The sequence below is a fragment of the Crassostrea angulata genome, chromosome 6, assembly GCF_025612915.1.
Source record: "Crassostrea angulata isolate pt1a10 chromosome 6, ASM2561291v2, whole genome shotgun sequence".
NCBI classification, from domain to species: Eukaryota; Metazoa; Mollusca; class Bivalvia; order Ostreida; family Ostreidae; genus Magallana; species Magallana angulata.
In genome coordinates, this window is record NC_069116.1 from 48,499,245 (window position 1) to 48,518,505 (window position 19,261).

The 19,261-nt window shown below is 32.0% G+C and overlaps 2 protein-coding genes across 2 annotated transcripts in view; one reads left to right on the plus strand and one right to left on the minus strand.

Moving 5' to 3' along the window:
- Positions 1 to 1,837: 1,837 nt before the first annotated feature.
- LOC128188816 (endoglucanase E-4-like) lies at positions 1,838 to 8,431 on the minus strand. The gene is made up of 12 exons (XM_052860094.1): positions 8,313 to 8,431; positions 7,698 to 7,910; positions 6,741 to 6,945; positions 6,236 to 6,406; positions 5,668 to 5,852; positions 4,924 to 5,080; positions 4,614 to 4,725; positions 4,176 to 4,326; positions 3,499 to 3,643; positions 3,053 to 3,218; positions 2,268 to 2,458; positions 1,838 to 1,908 (listed from the first exon to the last, which is right to left on the minus strand). Exons 2-12 carry the CDS (start codon positions 7,887 to 7,889, stop codon positions 1,871 to 1,873), a joined length of 1,713 nt encoding a protein of 570 aa, XP_052716054.1. The 5' UTR covers positions 7,890 to 7,910; positions 8,313 to 8,431; the 3' UTR covers positions 1,838 to 1,870.
- Positions 8,432 to 10,179: 1,748 nt separating this feature from the next.
- LOC128187251 (uncharacterized) overlaps positions 10,180 to 19,261 on the plus strand; it is a 65,625-nt gene continuing 56,543 nt past the window's right edge. The window contains exons 1-6 of the mRNA XM_052857550.1: positions 10,180 to 10,274; positions 10,360 to 10,466; positions 13,231 to 13,410; positions 14,539 to 14,640; positions 14,760 to 14,814; positions 19,088 to 19,227. Of these exons, the coding sequence (XP_052713510.1) occupies positions 10,391 to 10,466; positions 13,231 to 13,410; positions 14,539 to 14,640; positions 14,760 to 14,814; positions 19,088 to 19,227 (553 nt within the window). The 5' untranslated portion in view covers positions 10,180 to 10,274; positions 10,360 to 10,390. The remainder of the gene's footprint in view (positions 10,275 to 10,359; positions 10,467 to 13,230; positions 13,411 to 14,538; positions 14,641 to 14,759; positions 14,815 to 19,087; positions 19,228 to 19,261) is intronic.

The window sequence follows — 19,261 nt, forward strand, 5'->3', positions numbered from 1 at the left end:
AATAGTGTCATAAGGTTTAATTCAATTCTTATTTTTGTTATCGGTGCACAGCAGTTTCCTCACACACTGGTAATTGTACCATTGTCTTAAAAATGTGCACATTTAATTTTAAAAACTATTTAATAAATTCTTAATCATGTTGAATCTACAAATTTATTTATTAACATTTTACATGTTGTTCTTTTATTTTTCAGAAAATTAAAAACAATACAATTTTTCTTGTGACTTGACTATGTTAATGTCCGAGTGTCATATTGAAAAAAATATGTACATGTATATGAAATCTGGAAGGATTTTTTAAAAAAAAGCATCTGTAGGTGCTTTGTATTAGTTTGATGATATATGAGCTAGTCATTTCCTCCCAAATTATTGTGCTTACGCAACCATTATGAATAGATTTGAATGACACTCTAGTTCGTTCTGTGCTTCTTATGTAGCAAAATTCGTTAAATGCTATATGGGCTTGCCATTTTTAACCGAATAACTATGCTTATGCAATGAATAAATTTGAATGAATTCTTGTTCGTTATATGTTTTATGTAACAAAATTGCAAACCTTTAAAATACGCATTATCATCCTTACATTGTTTATTTTCAAATTTAAGTCGGCAATTTTACAGAATGAAAAGGTGTGTTTAGTGAATACAGATCGCTTCAATTTAATGTCTCCTTTTAAATATTGGAAAGGAAAAAATCATATCGCTACGGCTGAGTGTCAATTGCTTAAAAAACCATTTTCACCGATTTATCAGATAAATGTCGCGATAGAGGTGGAACCAGTTGTAAATACCCAGCCTATACCTTAAATGAAATTCTAATTTTAACATTGCGAAAAAGTCTTTAATGCATACAACTTATCCAACGTGCGATTATTGAGATAGATTTTAAAAAGAAAAAAATCGGGCAACAACGAGCCTACAGAAATATGACCTCGAATAATCTATATGATTTTAATTCCTTCAAAGCATGAAAAGAACAAGTCATGGCAATTAAAATGTTTGTACTATCTGTAACTTTTCTATTCATCTTTAACAATATACAGTGCTTCATGTATGAAATTGTCGCATTTGTTCTTTGGATGTGGCAAAAGTTACATGGTATTAATGTCAGAATTATTTAGATGAGTCTTGTTGGTACAAATTTTAGGTTTTAAGAAATGCACCTACTTCAGCGATAGATGTTCAAAGACAAGTAGCAGCAAGCTGAAGAAACAAATACAGTTACAAAGTCAAACTGCAGAACATCGCAAACCACGGTCAAAAGGTACAACACTCTCAAATCCTGACGTGATTTAGTTGAGATCCATATAAGAATAGATGGACTGTGACCTTTAATGCAACCTTTGCTTTTAAAAGCACACTATGCATATATGCATTTCGGGTTTATATTAATTCAATATACACTGTAGTTAGTATACATTATATACATGTATATTTTTGAACGTTACTAGAGACCAGTGTTTAACATGTAGAGGGACGATTGTCCAACAATGTTAGAACACTAGTCTCTCTGCTAACATTCGTTTAACACAATAGCCTCTTTAACTGCTATAGACAGCTGACGGCAACTGTTTTAATATTTAAGGAATAGAACATCTTTAGGTGGCGTTTGTATTTTAAAGATGTTGTTTGCTTGTGTTAAATGTTAAATATATTAAGGAACAATTGTTATCCCTATCATTTGCAATTAATTATCATCGCTGTATGATATACTCGATGTTAATGCTTGAGTGCCATAAATAAATAGGAAAAGTAGTTTTTTTTTCTTTTCATAATTACTTAGGATGAAAATAATCTTTGGTTGATGTGATTTTTGCACTTAATATAATACTAACATGTTTGATTGTTTGATGTTTTATTCAGATTATACATTAACTCAACATGCCACGTAAAAACAAAGACTCCAAACCTGAAAAATTAAGATTAAACAAATAGTTTAGATCAAAGCATCGTGTATCATCAGTTACAATATATATGACCATAATATAACCATAACTATAATTCAGATTTTACAATCATGATATTTCTTGTATACGATAAATTATGTAAAGATAAAGAAAAGAATATTTGATTTTTAAACATTAAAAATAAAAAAATAAAAGAATTATCGTCACACATAAAAAAATGCTTCTAAGACGCAAAAGTAAAAAGGCAGAATTTATATGAAAAATAAAATCCTGTTGACTTAAATCGAATTTGCTTCTTAGAAATAAACCTAATCTTGCAATTTACAACATGGTTTAAATAGATTAGAAATGTTTACGTCACCTGCCACGGCCGACTGAAAGCCAGCGTTGTAGTCACACGCCACTTCATTGCTCTGGAAGTCCAGACGACTGTCACGGTAGGAATCGTGTCCGTCCGGTCCGCCTACCAACGCGCCGTACAGCACGTGCGGATTTGGTGCATGCTTAGTCTGGTCAGCCCAGCTGCACGGAGCAGGCAGAGTAGGGCAAGAACTAGAAATTATTGAGCTGATTTATCATATAGAGAATATGTAACACATTGACTACATATATTTATATTGCTTCCGATGCATCTCAATATGTGAAATTGTTTCAACACAGTGACATGATATATGTAAGCAATTATGACTGAATAGTGATATACCCAAACTAAAACTGTGTTGAATATATTTTGATGCATGAGAAAACCTAGTGTAAGAGTGGAATATATGATGTGACCATATGTTTAGACTCTTTAGTTTGAATTGTTGCTTTTGTATTAAAAAGGGTGTTTTTGCACAAAAAATGATATGTGAAATATTGTTACTAAAACTGTTTTAACAATGTTTTAATTAGAACCCTATCGTGCTGTTTACCGGACTATATCTTGTAAAAATAGTAAGCTTAATATGTTTGGTTTATGCATGGTCTAAGATGTTTCTATTGATATGTGAAAAAAGTTTTTGTTGCATTAAAAAGGTCGGATGTTAAAATATCAAATTAATCAAGGAGTAGTCATGCAGGCAAATATTAAACAAAGGTGTCACTCTACAGGTATTTTCATGAACTTCAAAATGTTGAAAGATTCATCTTAAAGTGTGTACATACGCCCCTCTATGGTGTGGTTGTACTGGCGGGTTAACACCAAATCCACAAACAAAACTTCTCCCAGCATCCCCAAGTGCGTAATTGATCTGACTCTTGGCCCAAGTACGATAACTGGTAGAGTGGAGACCATCGTCGGCGGCCAACAGGGCCATGAAAGCCATGTTTGCTTTAATCAAAGAACTGATGATGAAGATTCATAAACAATACAAATGCAATGTCAGTGAATCTGGCTAATTAGCGTAAGGTAATGGTGATTAATTGTGATACACTAAAAAGTTCATTTTTCACGTACATGTATGTTGGGCTCTAAAACGGACTTGGGTGCGATAACAACAGTTTTCTAAACAATACACCTTTATTAAGGAAATATCTGCATCAAGCAGTTGAAGTTCTGAATCTATTTCAGCAAGAAACATTAATACCATATAAAATGGAATCTGTCTTACATGCGTATCTTAGTGAACCCCACTGGCTTCTGAAGGCCAGTCCTTTTGGGCTGTATGGCACACTGCCTCCAGGCATCCAATCCTGGAATGTGGCTTCTATATCTTGTTTATACTTGTCTTTTCCAGTCTCCTCGTACAACAAAACCTGAGTAAATCAAAGTACTGAAGTACTGAAAGCCGGGCTCTTTTAGTGTGCCTTTATGCATATTGTGTGACAAATTTCTCTCTCTCTCTCTCTCTCTCTCTCTCTCTCTCTCATGCTTTTAATGTCGGCAAAGCGGCTATAAACAAAAATATGTTTGTCTAGTAGAAAAAAGTTCAACAGTTGCTGCCTTGAACTTTGTAACAAGTCTTGTTTTTAAAATACATTATTAATAAGAAAACTAAAAAACAGACAATTCTCTCGAAATTAAAGAAAAGAAACAAAATAACAATTGCAACACTTTTGACAAAAGGTGGCTCTTTGTGTAATTATTTGGTATAGCGGAAGCTTTTACTTTGACGCTGTTCGGTTTTTTGTTTACTTTTGAAGTTGTGCTATTTATAGTAACATTGGCGATTTGTCTGCCTACAGCCAGGACTCTGCTTTCAGCAGAGCACGGCTAAAAATCACTATTGAGATATATTTTTGATATATTTTCTAAAGCACAGAAAACAGGTCATTGTGGGTGATGTACCTGACATCCTGCTGTCTTGTCGTCCCAAGATTGCCCCCATGATGCACCGGTGACGTAGTATGTTTCAGCTTGGGTCAGGTACTTGGTTTCATTGGTGGCTTTGTATAGCCAGGCGCCCGCCCAGGTTAACTCATCGTTATAATCCACCGACCTGGAGAAATACGTATGTCATTCTGTATCGGTTTTTGGTATACAGTAAATATATATATATATGTATGCATCTATAAACATATCCCATAGATAAAAAAACGTAGTTTGAAAGCAAAACGATGTGAAATAATGTGAAAACAAATCTTATCTTGTGCAAGGCTAACGTTACTTCCTATTTAAGTCGTATACTAATCCAATGGGTATAATGAATCTATATACAACCATCAGGATTTCAAATTTTCAAAACGGAATAATTTTTTGATATATAAAAACATTAAACTACTTTACCTGTAGAATTCAGCTGCGGCGGTCACACTGTCGGAGTATTTGCCCTTGTAGGCTACTGCAAAGTCATTTATTTGTTTGGCATGTTCCAGCAATTTGGTCGCGAATGCAGGATCTATGACAAAATTGATATCTATACAGTTTTGAAAAATTATTGTAATTTCAATGTATAAAATAGAATTACAATATAACTGCAGTCAGCAAACAATTATACTTTATAACAAATATAATTCGAAACTTTCGGCAAATATTTAACTTGTATCTGTATATTGATTCGAAAACATTTTTCAATATTTTAAATCGGTTAATCAACCTTTATCTTTAAAAGCTAGATATCCCGCGGCCATTGCTGCTGCATACTCCCCAGCTACGTCGCTTCCTGGGTGAGTATCATCAACTTTATATGCCTGCTGTTTTGTTGTAATGCCTTCAGGTCGGTCCCACAAAGAGTGCGATTGACCACTTCCCACCTAAGAAATCATTTTTTAAAATTTGAACAAAGTTTTAACATGAAGGACATCTATTTATTTTCAGCAAACGTCTGCTTACATTTTTTAGCATTATCACAATGATTGATACATTATATTTGATATATATAAAGTATTTACTTGTGTTTTATCATATTTGACCAATTTTTAAAAGACATATTCCATTAACACGAATAAATCATTTAAGTTAAAAAATATTAATAACAGTGAGAACGATAGGTTCCGAAATTTCTTGGTTGTAGTTTGAATTCTAGCATTGAATCAAATCAATTTATGAAAATGATTTTTTTAAAATCATACTAGACAATATAACTGGTGCCAATTACAACTAGTAATTTAAGCATTTCAAATATAAAATATTTGTGTAAGAATGATTTTCAGAATAGTGATTACAAAATGTAAATGAATCATTAGAAGTTCACTCAGGATTAAAGTTGGAAATAACGTTTTGTTACCACCACTGCTTATTTAAATATTACTTACTTCTGTCTTCAATAAATATTTTAACTAAAGCTTCCTTATTTTGCATTTCACAATTGCAAATATGGTGACTTAATGCAATGGAGTACCTGTACGTATAGCTCGTTAGGTGCGGTGTGACATTTCAGCATCCATTCTAGCGGCCAACGGATACAGGAGTACATGTGTTCTAACTGGCCGCTGTGCTGGTAGGCGTCCTTGTAACGCAGCAGACCCCAAGTCAGCAGGGTCGTGGAGGCCGCCATAGGGAAACCGAACTTAATGTTGTCACCCGCTATAATACACAGCAAGCGGGACTGAAATGTACTCACATTAACATGTACTCACATTTTGCTAAACACGATATTTTAGAGAGGGAGGTTGAGTTATTTCAAGCATAGAATATACCCAGTAGTCAATATATACATTTTTGTACAAATGAAGCTGAACGTGTTTTGTTATTTACAGGTGATAAGTTTATGAAGACGAATACATTGTCTTTAAGGAATTGAAAATGAGATTAGTTATTAAGATATTAACCAATGTTTTACTTTAAATTTGTTATTTTATTCTTAATACTTCACTAGAATGATTAAACATTTTAATTTGCTTCTTTTAAAATAATTGCATGCATATTTCATCAACTGAACCTATTACATATGCACTCAATGTACCCACCGTCATACCAGCCTCCTGTGAGATCCTCGCCGTTGTCTCCAGCGTCCAGCAGGGAGGAGTCTCCTCTCCAAGGGATTCTGTTTTCGTCTGGTAGTTTTCCTGATCTCTGAGCCTCGTAAAACAAGATGGACTTCATCAAGACCTCATCATAATTGTACTTGGTCCCATCATCTAACAAAATAATGAAAATATTTTTTTTCAAGGTGGTTTCCCATAAAAAGAGTAAACCGCGTCATTTGCATGTATAAGTAAAAGCATGAATCATACGTACAAAATTTAACTTTCCATTGTATGAAATTTATAGAGATTGAATTTAAAGAATTATGTTTGTTTTCATTTTCACCATACAGTCACTACAAAACTTTATACGATGTAAGTTTAGTTTCCCCGTCCCAGGGACTATCCCTCTTATCGCGGAACATTCGTATGTAAAATTTTGGGATATTGACTTTCTACAATTTCAAAGAAACTTTTTTTTAACTTCACGGACACTTCAATGACATACCTACAGCAGATGTCGGGGGAGTCATTCCGTCGTGGGCTAGATTGACCAGCTCAGCAGTGGCCGTTGGGGCCTTACTGCCCGTGTAGCTCGCCTGGATGGTGATGTCCAGGGTTTGTCCGTCTTTCTGTATTCCTGTGTGGGGTTTATTCACCAGGACGTAGACTCTGTTGTCAGTTGAGTGTTTGATGATGTCCCCCATCCATTCCTACAACAACATTGTGATTAAATCATAACAGTTACAACAAATCAAGGCTGTTTTTAAATGTCCATATTTGACGTTGATTATTTTCGATCATGAAATTTATGTTAATAAAGAGATAAAAAAGAAAAATGTTGATCCTGATTAATTGAGGCATGTGATATCGAACGGTTAGTTACAGGTTTCTATCCTATTACACGTACATACACGTGTCACGGAAATTTATGCTTACATACTTTTTACTCTAATATTTGAGAAAAAATCATTGTTCAATATGTATTATATTAATAAGATTAAAAAGTTGGCATGTATCAGTTTAAATTATGTTTCTAAAAAGTATAGATCTATCAACTAAAGATACAAATAAATAAGGCAAAACATGGGGAAAAATGTAATATATCCAATTACGAAATTCTCTTCTTTTTATTTAATTTGATCTTACTTGCTAGATATTTATATCTATATATCAAAATCAAAAGATATTATAATTATTTTTAGGACAAGATGTTGGTTTTAAAATTCATTTGAAAATAACCATTAAAGCTTTAAAAGCAATCATATATGGACAGTGTATACATCTGAACGATGTTGTTAATAACGGTTTTAGCAAAGATAAAGACTATTATACACTTTCAACAATATTTAAATCTATTGATATTTTTGGTATGGTAAATGTTTATGTAAAGAGGAAAAATGCGAACAAGTACAATATTAATTTATATTATAAAAGTTAAATCAAAGCATGCTCTCTGTTATACCGATAGTCCGGTGACGGGTTCTGAGAACGTGATGATACACTCCCAGCCTCCGATGTCCTCACCATGTACCGGGAAAGTCACGTGACCCTCAAACCTTCCATTCCCCCAGTCGTTGACATTGGACATCACTGTATGAAGAGCGTGGCAACATTGTAACGTTGCAATCAAGAGACAGGTGATTATTCTAATCATTCTAGTCTACGTTACAGGTACCTGGAATGTACATGTATCAATAAAATAATAAAAGAATAGATCTAAATGTACAAGTAGTAGTAAGGATGAGAGCAAAATTATTTTTGTTATATTACTAATTGCTTCATTTAATGAAAGGTAAGACAAGTGCATCATTTCAAGTTTTAAAACATTGATACAAAACAAGATGTGTACTATTCAATTTGTATAGTCTAAACTCTCAGTTTGACACTGTGCTAATAGTATGAATATCATCGAAACATTTTACTTGAATATCTAGTATCTATCTTTAAAAAGTGTCAAGCAAAAAATATTGTTTTTAGCAAGTTTATACATGTACGTGTTTTCATTTTGAAAATATAAAAGTATCAACAATATTTAATGCTTTTTAGTCGCATTTAGGATTTATTTGGTAAGACTTACTTGTGTGGTCGACGATGGCTGCCTTATCTACACACTATATGGATTTGGGGTTCCAGATATTGACTTCTAACGCTGTATGTACATGTACATATGTTAGTGCGCATGTCCTCTATTTCAGTGTACGGCCCAAGAAAAGCATTGGAGAAATGTACCGCTTCATGGTGTTTCGTAAAAATATGACTATAACTTGAATTTAGCCTCTCAAACAGAAAAAAACCCATTTTATTGAAGTGAACATCAACTATCAATAATTCTACATAAAGTCGTGTGATGTTGAGTGATATTTTGTGGATATTGTTTTCAAATAACAAAATTTATTTTATAAAGCGCCTTTAATGTTATTCGAAAATTAAAATATTTTTGCTTTTAAAAACATTATTATTTTCTTTTTTTATTATTATAAAAACATATTTTAAATACAGTATTAAATTTTAGGAGATTGGCACCTGTAATACCTAGTTATGTTAATCATCCTATGTTCATTTATTTTATTCGGGATTCATGTGACATGCCATTTTTGAATGTTTGTTTGTTTTTGTTTTTGTTTTTTGTTTAAATATGGGACCCCAAACAGATATGATAATTTTTTTGAAATTATTGCCAAAATTTGATATGGAAATTGATTATTTAGATAAATTAAACAAATATTTATAGTTTGAACTATTATCTTATTCTGATTTCAATACAGTATACAGTTGAACACATGCAATAACCTAAAGTAATATCAAAGTCAAAGTTAAGAATTTTCTTCAAATGCCAGTACATAATGAACACAACAGAAGTTGTTAAGATCATTATCAAATTTATTTATCAATCTATAATGCAAAAAAAAAACCACCATTAGTAATGCCACGTCTTCAAAGCTTTGCATACATAAGGCAAATAGACATCTCACGTAAAACTTAAAAAAGTATTGAGTTATGAAAATTGTTCATTTTCTTCTTGAAAACCTTGAAACGTAGTCCCTTAACTCTGTAAATGTGTAATTTTCTTTTAACGCTTTTATTCAAAATGGTTTATTTGGTATTGTAAAATATAAACATACAAATGTTATGAAAAAATTAAAAATAAGTATTTTATTACACAATAAAAGTTTTAGCTCTTCAATTTTTTTTTTTACAGATTTTACAGGGCGTTTTGTGATATGAAGTGTGAATCCGTAGTAAATGGCAACGTCAGTGTTTGAGGCGGCGCAACGGTAGCTACTTGCATTTTGTAGAGACATTAACACAAATTTTGGGCCAATTTAAGATTGATAAAATTAACAAAACTGCTAAGAAATGCATTTTATGAATCAGTAGCCTAGTGACATCGAAAACGATCGATGACATCAAGGAAATAAAGACATCTCGACCGATAGAAATGATTGGCAAAAATGCTAAACGACATTTAATGAGTACAGAAAGCAACTAACACAGGGCATGTTTGGAGTCGACAGATTGTTTGTTCTTAAGATGTATTTTAAAAACAAAACTATATTTAGATATGCATAGTGAATGTGCACCCAGGAAACATGTTCAAAAACGGTATTTTTTTTAAAGATAATTCGGAAATGAAATGCTAAAATGTATTTTGTAAAGTTATTAACGATGTGAAGGGTTTAGCAACAAAGACTGGAAATTTCCGACATCACACATTGCGTCGCCTAGCAAAACTTGTCTTACTGATTTTTTTCCTAAAAAAAGCAGCACGGTTTTGATTTTTAGGGTACGTACTGCCTGACAAAGTGTCATGGAACAAAAGAGTAGTATAATAAATTGCAGTGAACAAATTTGCAGTTTTGATACGTCATTTTGGGACAACCCTCGTATACCTGTAATTTACTAAAACGGCACACCATAGAAAACTAACATTCCTAAGGTAATTCCTTGTTTCGGTTTCTGTGCGTATACACGGTGGGTGTATATTTTCCTACAAATTGGCAAGCTAGACAAAACTTATTTGTTTGTGTTACATTCAAATGTAAGTTGTATTGAACAATGTTAAACGGTAGAAAGATATACTAAAAGAAGTATATCAAAATATGAACTCTCTACTTTCGTTTTAGTTGTTCAGGTGTTAAACTGCGCAGATTAAACATGACAATGTGCACATATTTTGGCACTTTAAAATTAATCATCATGATCATTTTGTGGACTTCAATTTGTTTACAAGGTAAGTAAAATAATCTACATTGTTCTTTCCTTGGTCTTTATTTATATTTGTCAATGGTGTCTCAATGTTTGAAAAGTATTTTTTTAAAAACCTTGAAACATGATATCATTTATAGTTGAAAAAAAAGGAATATAGAGGTGGCATTTAAATTTATTGTTTGAAACAAGAATCCAACTTTTATATTTTCAAGGTAGTATTGACATCTCAAAATTCTTCAATTAGGGCCCCGCAAGGATTTGCGGGTGCCCTATAGTAATCACTCTGTCCGTCCGTCCTTCTGTCCGTCCGTCTGTCACTCTTCTGTCCACAAATTTTCTGTTTTTTTCTAACTTTTTTTACGGTTGCCAAATCAAGTTCAAATTTGGTATGGTAGTTCAGTAGGCAGAAATACATTTTTTGATGCTAAGTTTGGTTCTCTATGTCTTCTGGTTTGGAGCTGGGGTGGTGGGGTAGATTCTTTAACTATGCATAAGAATGAATGGGCAAAGAGAGATAACTGCTGAGAATGTTACCATTGTATACTTGGAAGGCTGTGCAATATTTGTCCTTTTGGATTAATTACCCTTCCACAGGAAGAAAATCCTAAGCTTTATCTTTATCTGTCACATTGAGATTAATTACTGCACTGCCTGTGTCTGCAAATGAACTTTGTTTTGAAGTTAAGGTCAATTTTGAATGATGTGTAGTATTGTGTACATTCTTTGAAATATGGATTTAAAATATAATATTCATACTTTATTTTGGTTAAAATACTGTACACAATGATTTATGATAATTTATTTAAGGAATGAATTCAATATTTATTTGTTTTATACGATATAAAATGGTTTGGGGCAGTTTACGCTTTATAAACCGCGAAGCGGTTTATAAAAAAGCGTAAACTGTTCCAAACCATTTTATATCGTATAAAACTAATAAATATTGAATTCCTTGCTTATAATTTAATTTTTTTTACTCTTCTTTGTAGATAAAAACGGTCATTTGACCTTTAAAATGACGTAAAATTGTACAAAATTCAAACGTAACGTCAGGCGTATTGATACGTTTTTGACGTTAGTCTTACTATGACGTAGGCAACATTCTTTATACAATATAAAATAATTTTTTAGCCAATTGGAAAGCGCGTTACAACCAGAATTAAATTATTGAATTATAAAATCAAGATATATATTAAGATATCCTTCTTCACTATTTTATTTTTAATTATTTATTTTTATTTTTTTCTGCCTTAATGCTGTTAATTTTAACATGTAATCAGATAATAACCCCATTCTGTCATTTCTGAAAAAAAAATCTTATTGTAAATTTAGAAGAAAAGGATGAGAGAGCAGAACAATTAGTCCCCTGGGATTTATTATCTTGCCTGCTGCAGAAAATTTAGAGGCTTATCTCTATCTGTCATATGAAGATTAATGAACACCTTTGTCTGCAACTGATGTTTGTTTTGAAGTTGAGGTCAACCCTGGGTGATACAATGTATTTGCATTCACTGAAGGATTGCATTTTATAAAACACCTGTGTAAATCTTTTTTAAATACACATTTAAATAAGTTTTTTTATAAGACATGAGGTTATCCCTGTTTTATGCAGATACAAGGTTACTATTTAGAGTTTTTGGACATTTAGGAATTATCTTGAAATTTTAAAAATACAGTTGTTACTTATAATTTTCATTTTTTTTTTACCACCTTATATATATTGCAGTTCTTTACATCTTATGCCGGGCATTTATTTTTCATCATTGTTAATATAAAGAGGATGGATTTTTTTTCACTTCTCTATATTAATTGTCATAGCGGGGCCCTTCCTGACTGGTCAGTTTTCTAGTTTGATTACCGACCGCCGTTGTTTTAAGTAGCTATGCGTTTCGAAAAACGGCTATGAACAAGTTTTTTCAACCAGACTCTTTAAAGCTCGATCGAGAGAGAGAGAGAGAGAGAGAGAGAGAGGTTACTTGAATCGTCCCGCGTTTTATATCAAGAACGTAATCTCTTAAAATTGCTAAATACGCAAATTATACGTAAAATAAATCATTTCGTACGGAATAATCAATTTGGTATTTGGAATCATCTTAAACAAAGTACATTTTATTTTGCGTGTGATATATATCTTTTATCTGTATATTTGATTTATTTTGATTTATCTTATAAAATGATAGTTTGACCTTTCAAACTTTTATTTACTCGACAAGCAAGAAAAATGCATATTTCTCTCTTACATGCATGATGCATGTTCCCGTCATAAATCAACTGGAGAAAAAATAAATTCGTTTTTTAATAAATTTGTGGGATTGTTTTTAAATCAAACCCTTTTGAAATAGTGTTAAGGGACTGCAATTGCACAGAAAGCTGTCTTCAGATGTGATATTTGAATCTGAAATTGAAGACCTTGTTTTAATATACAATAATATTTTAGAGTGACTACTACATGCATTTTCATATTATGTCTGTTGGTGATTTTCTATGTAATCAATAACCAGATATTGGGTTTTTTTTCAAACCGTATTTTTTTGTTTGTAAAAACAATTAAATGATTTCGAGATTTATTAAGTATGCAATGCAGCTGGGCAAAAAGTGCAATATTCACTGAATGAACCCTGTGGATACCATTATAAAAAAAATCAGTTTAATACATGTATAACGAAACACATTTCTTAAATTTTGCAAAATTGCTTACTAGTTGCAATTGGTAGAACACCCAATGCAGGAATACTTCTCCTTTCTTATATGCATTACAATATTATAACATTATTTTGCTTAAATAGATGCACAGGCTATACGAAATCGCTTCGAAGTCGTACAAAGGTGTCCCTTTAATGAGTCAGAATGGAAAGTGAGGGCTGCCCACACGACGTGTAACGGTTCGGAGTCCTACCATTGCTTACTGACCGAGGGCGGAGTCTCACTGAGGGAGCAATGTACAGATGCCAGCCTGTTTACAAGCGGTATCAATTACAACTTCATTATCAATTTCTCAATTTCCGGTTTATGCCATTTTTAGGTCAGTTGGTTAACCATCTTTTTTGTAATGATATACTTAATGTATAATTTTTTGTCTTGTATTGTTGACTTTATTTCTCAACAGTACATGTAAATTACATGTATAAAGAATCGGATTACAACGCTACATGTATATAACTGTTATAGTATTAGCAAGAATACATTCGCAAAGTTGAACGCCATCTGGATCTGCGAATTATTTCATTTTTAAGTACATACAGTGTACTTCATTTACTATGATGGTTCTATACCAAAAAGACGAATGATTAGGGATAGTACATAGGTAATATCTTGCTACTAAGGTATAGTAGCCAGGGTTACGGTTAGACTCTACACACTCTTTATTTTCTATGAAAAACTTGTTGAGAATAAACACATGCACTTCAATTGTACATAAACATGTCTTTATCTAATACTTTGAACCCGTTAATGCATTTCGTTTACATGTAATATCATCTGCACTTTTTAAAGCAATATTATTAAGTGAAAAGAAAAAACCCAAATGCGCCATCTTAAATGAAAATCTTAAGACACCTAGCCCAAAATAGGAAGAGAACATTCCTTTTATATTTTCTCAACAAACAAAAATGACACCTAAATTCCCTACAAAATAATAAGATCTTGCACTGCACATGAAGAATCAAAATACTGTAAATTCCTTATTTTACGCGAGTACTTAATTCCGCGATTCCGCTGTTCTGTATCAAATCGCGAGAATATAAAATCGCGAGCACCGAATTTTTATTATGATTTCCTATAGTTCAAAACTCTCTAGAAATTAAAAGCGAGATTTTTAAATCCGCGAGTGTTGCTTCTCGCGATTTTACGCGGATATTAATTCCTCGCGTTTAATTAGGAATCTACAGTAGTGTTGATTGCATCAATAAGTATATTTGAATACGTCTATGAAAATAATTTGAGACAAAACGTTGACAAAATTGTGCCTAATTGCAGACCTTCATGTTTTCAAATATAAACAATTGAATAAAAATATTAACTTATATGTTCTTAAACAAACCGGCTTTTGTCAATTAATTAATAACTTTGTTTTGTAATCGTCGGGTATTTTGCAGGATTCTGTCCGATCTTTACTAACGAGGGATATTTACAGTGGTCCGCTTGTAAAGACACAGCTTGTCCAACCTCATCGTACAGGAGTGATGAAGTGTACCAATGTAAGTGTGATGTTTCAGTGTGTATCTTTTTTTGATAATATGATGTAAATATGAAACAGTCAATGTAGATGTGTGATAAAAATTAAAGGTTGCTTAAGGTGTTATGTTTTATTTTGTAGATCAAATATGTTATCAGAAAACTGACAATCCAATAGAGAAAAATACAGAAAAAGGGTTAGTTCAATCAAACTGTTGTTTTTAAAAGGAAATAGTATGCAGCTATTTTTAAGCAATATGAGCTCAAGTATTTGTGTAAAATTTATACATGTATTTGAACTTGTAATATACATTTAGCAAAAGCTTCAGTAAAAAATCCCCGGAAATATTAGCACCATTGATTAACAAACAAAAAGTTTAGATTAAAGTACAATGTTTCAAAAATTAAATCGCTTGATTCTAAAGTTGCGTGCTTCAAACTATAAAAACCAACGGTTAACGAAACAAATCCAAATATAACCAAGCACCCCTCCTAAAAAGGGATAAACAAAAAAAAACAAAAACAAATGCACCCCCCCCCCCCACAAAATCAAACAAACAAATTAGCGTAGACAATATAAAGCATTGCAGTGATTCAAGAGTCTTTGAGTGCTAAGAAATACATGTAACGTTGACAAATTATCAAATAAAGCTTTTGAACAAACATGATTATTTTTTTTCACTTTCAATATAAAAATGTATGCTTAGCATATTCATCCGCTCTAAAATCTTGACAAGTACAAGCTTAAAGGAATCCGATATTAAGAAAGTAGTTAATCGACATTCAGATAATAATATGCTAATTGTAGAAAAAAATATCGTTTTTATTCAAATAAACAACTTGGATGTGATTTGTTTTTGTGTTTTACAATAAATTTTTTTAGGACATCCAATCATCAGGATGCATTTGATGACAATAAACAGAAACATGCATTCTTGTCCAAACAATTACAAATAAAAAGAATAGAAATGAGAATATTTATGAATAAGAAGAACATATGTTTCATACAAAACAATTTTTCGGTTTCTCATCGATTTTTTTCCCAGATATGATTATAAAATTTTAGTCGTTTTGTTCTCGCAAAACTTTCTTTCATGTAACATTTTGCACGCATTACTAGATTTGATTTTGCATCAAAAATAAAAGATGTCAAATTGAGCAACACTTTCCGTTCCATACTACTGAAAATTCCTTATGACATGCGATTACTTAATTCCGCAATTCAACCCGTTTTGCATCAAATCGTGATAACATAAAATCCGAATTTTCTTGTAGTTTCCTTTAGTTTACACCTTTCCGAAAAAAAACCCCGAGATTTTAAAATCTGCGAGATAATAATACCTGGCGTTTAATTAGGTGTATTTGCTATAGAGACGTGTAAATTGAATATAGATTTTATACGTGTCATATATTGTTTACAAACTTTAAGGAAATATTTCTTTGATAGAGTGAAAGTCTGTCCCAGCATTTTATTGTTCAGTTCCCATTAATTGATACACCTACATGTACTTATTTGAGTTCTTATAAACATATACAATGTATATATCTTACACGACTTTGAGGTTCACTTACTAGTACATGTATATTGTAAACATTGTGTGTTTCTTGAATTTCGATCTATGTTTAAAAATATATATCTTGAATCTTGTATTTTCGTTTTTAGTGTATCTTTGATTTCTGCGTTATTTTGCAGTTTCATTATTTCTGTGTTAATTTGCAAAATAGCATAAAACTAAAATTTAAGGTGCTTCATAAACATCCCTGCATCAGATCATGGTTTCTAGGTAGATAAATGTAATATAATACTTTCGTTGTGCTTTCTTCTGAATAAAATGCCAGCGAAAATTGAAATATGGTATTTTTCTTTGCAAAGATAAATGCAACTGTCTTTTAACCAAGAAACACCACATGAATGTTGTAAAAAAAAAGACACATTATGTTATATGATATATGGATGGTTGCTACAATAATTCCAAATAAAATAAATAAAAAGACTGGCATTGGTCTGTACAGGATCAAACGATCAAGGAAATATCCACGTCCCTGTCGTATAACAAGTTATTATAGCATAAAATTCGACACCAGTGCATAATAAAACATCACTTAAACACTTGGATACACATGGTGACTACATGTAAGCATCACAAATTTAGGCGCCTGGAGCTGTTAAGATTAACGGAAATCTTTATTTGTTGGACAAATTTGTTATATCGAGATAAGGTTTTATCACTATTTAATAAATGTTCGCCGTGAGAATCAACATTGCTGCATATATATTTGGATACTTTCTTGAAAAAATTCTGTTGCAATTTAAAAATCAAACAGACATGGTCTTCAATATATAGGCATCAATGGGAACGAAAAAGTTTTACTTTGAAAAATGATAGAAACAGTAATACAATGTACTTGTGGCAAGTTTGTAAACAATATATGACACGTTGCTTTTGATTACTATACAACATTGCTTCAGATTTCACTGTATATTTCATGAAATTCCTACAGTGAGTTTTGCAAACAGGTTGCTGCAATATTTGAAATAACAATCAAAGATTAACAATTAGTTTGTTTTTGTCAAGAATATATTTAAAGGAAGTGAACATGAAAAAAATAATTGTTGCTTAATAAATTTTAAAAGCCTTTTGAAACTTAAAAATGAGGTCCGTTACCTTTTTGTTTATTTCTGTCAAGAGATTTTATCAATTTAACACTCTCAGTGAAAGGTTTATGGAGGTAATCCATTATTCCCCAGCATGCATCTGTTCTCTGACGTAGATAAGCCACATTGCTGCTGGTGACTGGGTCAATGTTGGAACTAGGCCAGTGTTTATGTACAGAGTTGATAAAAGTTACGAAGAAAAAATATGCCTTGATGTGAAGAACATTTTGTGTACTGTCATGAGAGGACAAGGATTTAGTACATTTCTATAAATGAACCTCAGATAACTATTTATGATTTGTACAAAAAAATGAATAGATAAATTAATTTCTGAAATATAAGACCATCGCATTCCAGATGTTTGTACGGAGATGTGGCAGTCAGTGTTTACATAAATAAAATGCTGTTTTTAGATTTCAATTTAAATTAATATAAAATTGTAATTTCATTTTCTTTGTGGGGTTTCTTATCGTTACTTTTTATTTAAATTCCTCGGAAATTTTTCTGATTTGTTTTTTTTTTATACATATTAAGATCTTGATATGTACGCCGGTTCTGTTTATGCTGTATGAAGAATAACAGGACTAAGGCACTTTTTAAAAGTCAGGATGCTGTGCAATGCACCTTGTGTGCTCATTTATGTAGCACACATAATGTTCAAACTCATAAACAAGAAATTACCGAGTGCAAGAAAAAATAGGTCACAATAACACTGATCCACGGACACTCCATTCTAGTTACACGTCACATTAACTGCTGGTGGGAATGCATCATTCTGAGATCCAAAATCTTCCTCCATAAACACTGTTTAAAATGACAACTCTTTACATTCCTTTCAAGTTTCCATTCACATTTTGATGATGGCATTTTATCTCTGTTACTTAACGTGTGTAAAAATGCAATGTGTCTCACTGACGGCAGCATCAGTGCTGCCCTCTCTTAGATGCTTAGAGATAACCCAGCAGGGAGGTAATGATTTTAACAATATGGCAGCGCTCATGGATTGCAAGAATTAGTTATTCTAAGTGGTATATCTTTTTACTGAGCAAAGCTCTGTCTAAACGGTTTTCAAATATCATTACACACATCAAACAGTCAAATTTGAGCCCTTGATAATTTTTTCATGTTCACTTCCTTTAAAAAATACAGATAACGGAAATGGTAGAAATTCAAACATTGTTTCATTTAAGCTTAAAATAATCCAGTTCCCTCTATCAGAACAGTTATAGTTCCTGGCAGCTACATGCACATGTGAATGTAGTTTTTTCTCAATGAAACAATTAGGTTTCGTTCAAATACACGTCAGAATTGAAGAATTTTATTCAAATGCAGAAATTGATGCATATTCTGAGGTTGAACGACTTTAAAAAAATCAGTAATATAATTGTAACCTATCAAATGGACCATAAATTTTTACTGTGTGAATATCTTGTGATTAATACATTGATGTTGGTCCATCAATGGATTATAATAGTTCAAATACTCTGCATGTGGTTGATTACAATCATTGCTTTTGATTACTATACAACATTGCTTCAGATTTCACTGTATATTTCATGAGCTTCCTACAGTGTAGTAAAGGTAACAACATTTCCCTTATAGAAGCAACGATGTTACAAGTTCAATTTATAATTGAAGGTAACAAATAAGGTTTGGCTCTTGTCATGTTTGATCAACATGTACCAAGAGTTTATTTTTAAATTTAAAGTAACTGTACGCCTTACCAAAAATGTTTCCATCCAAGATCAATATTCCCAGTTACTAGTATTCTAAAGTCTTGATGTCATGAAAATGGCATTTTTTTTATTTTACAGGTCAAATGACAGCAGTTCTGTGACTGTAGTAACAATAATCATAGTTGCTATTTTATTGACTTTCGTGTTGGTATCAGTATTGGTTTCCTACAGAAAGAACCTGTTTGGATTCAAAGATAAAGTCCAACCATGCATTGTTGGTATGTATCGAAGGGAATCATTGTTTTTAGCTCA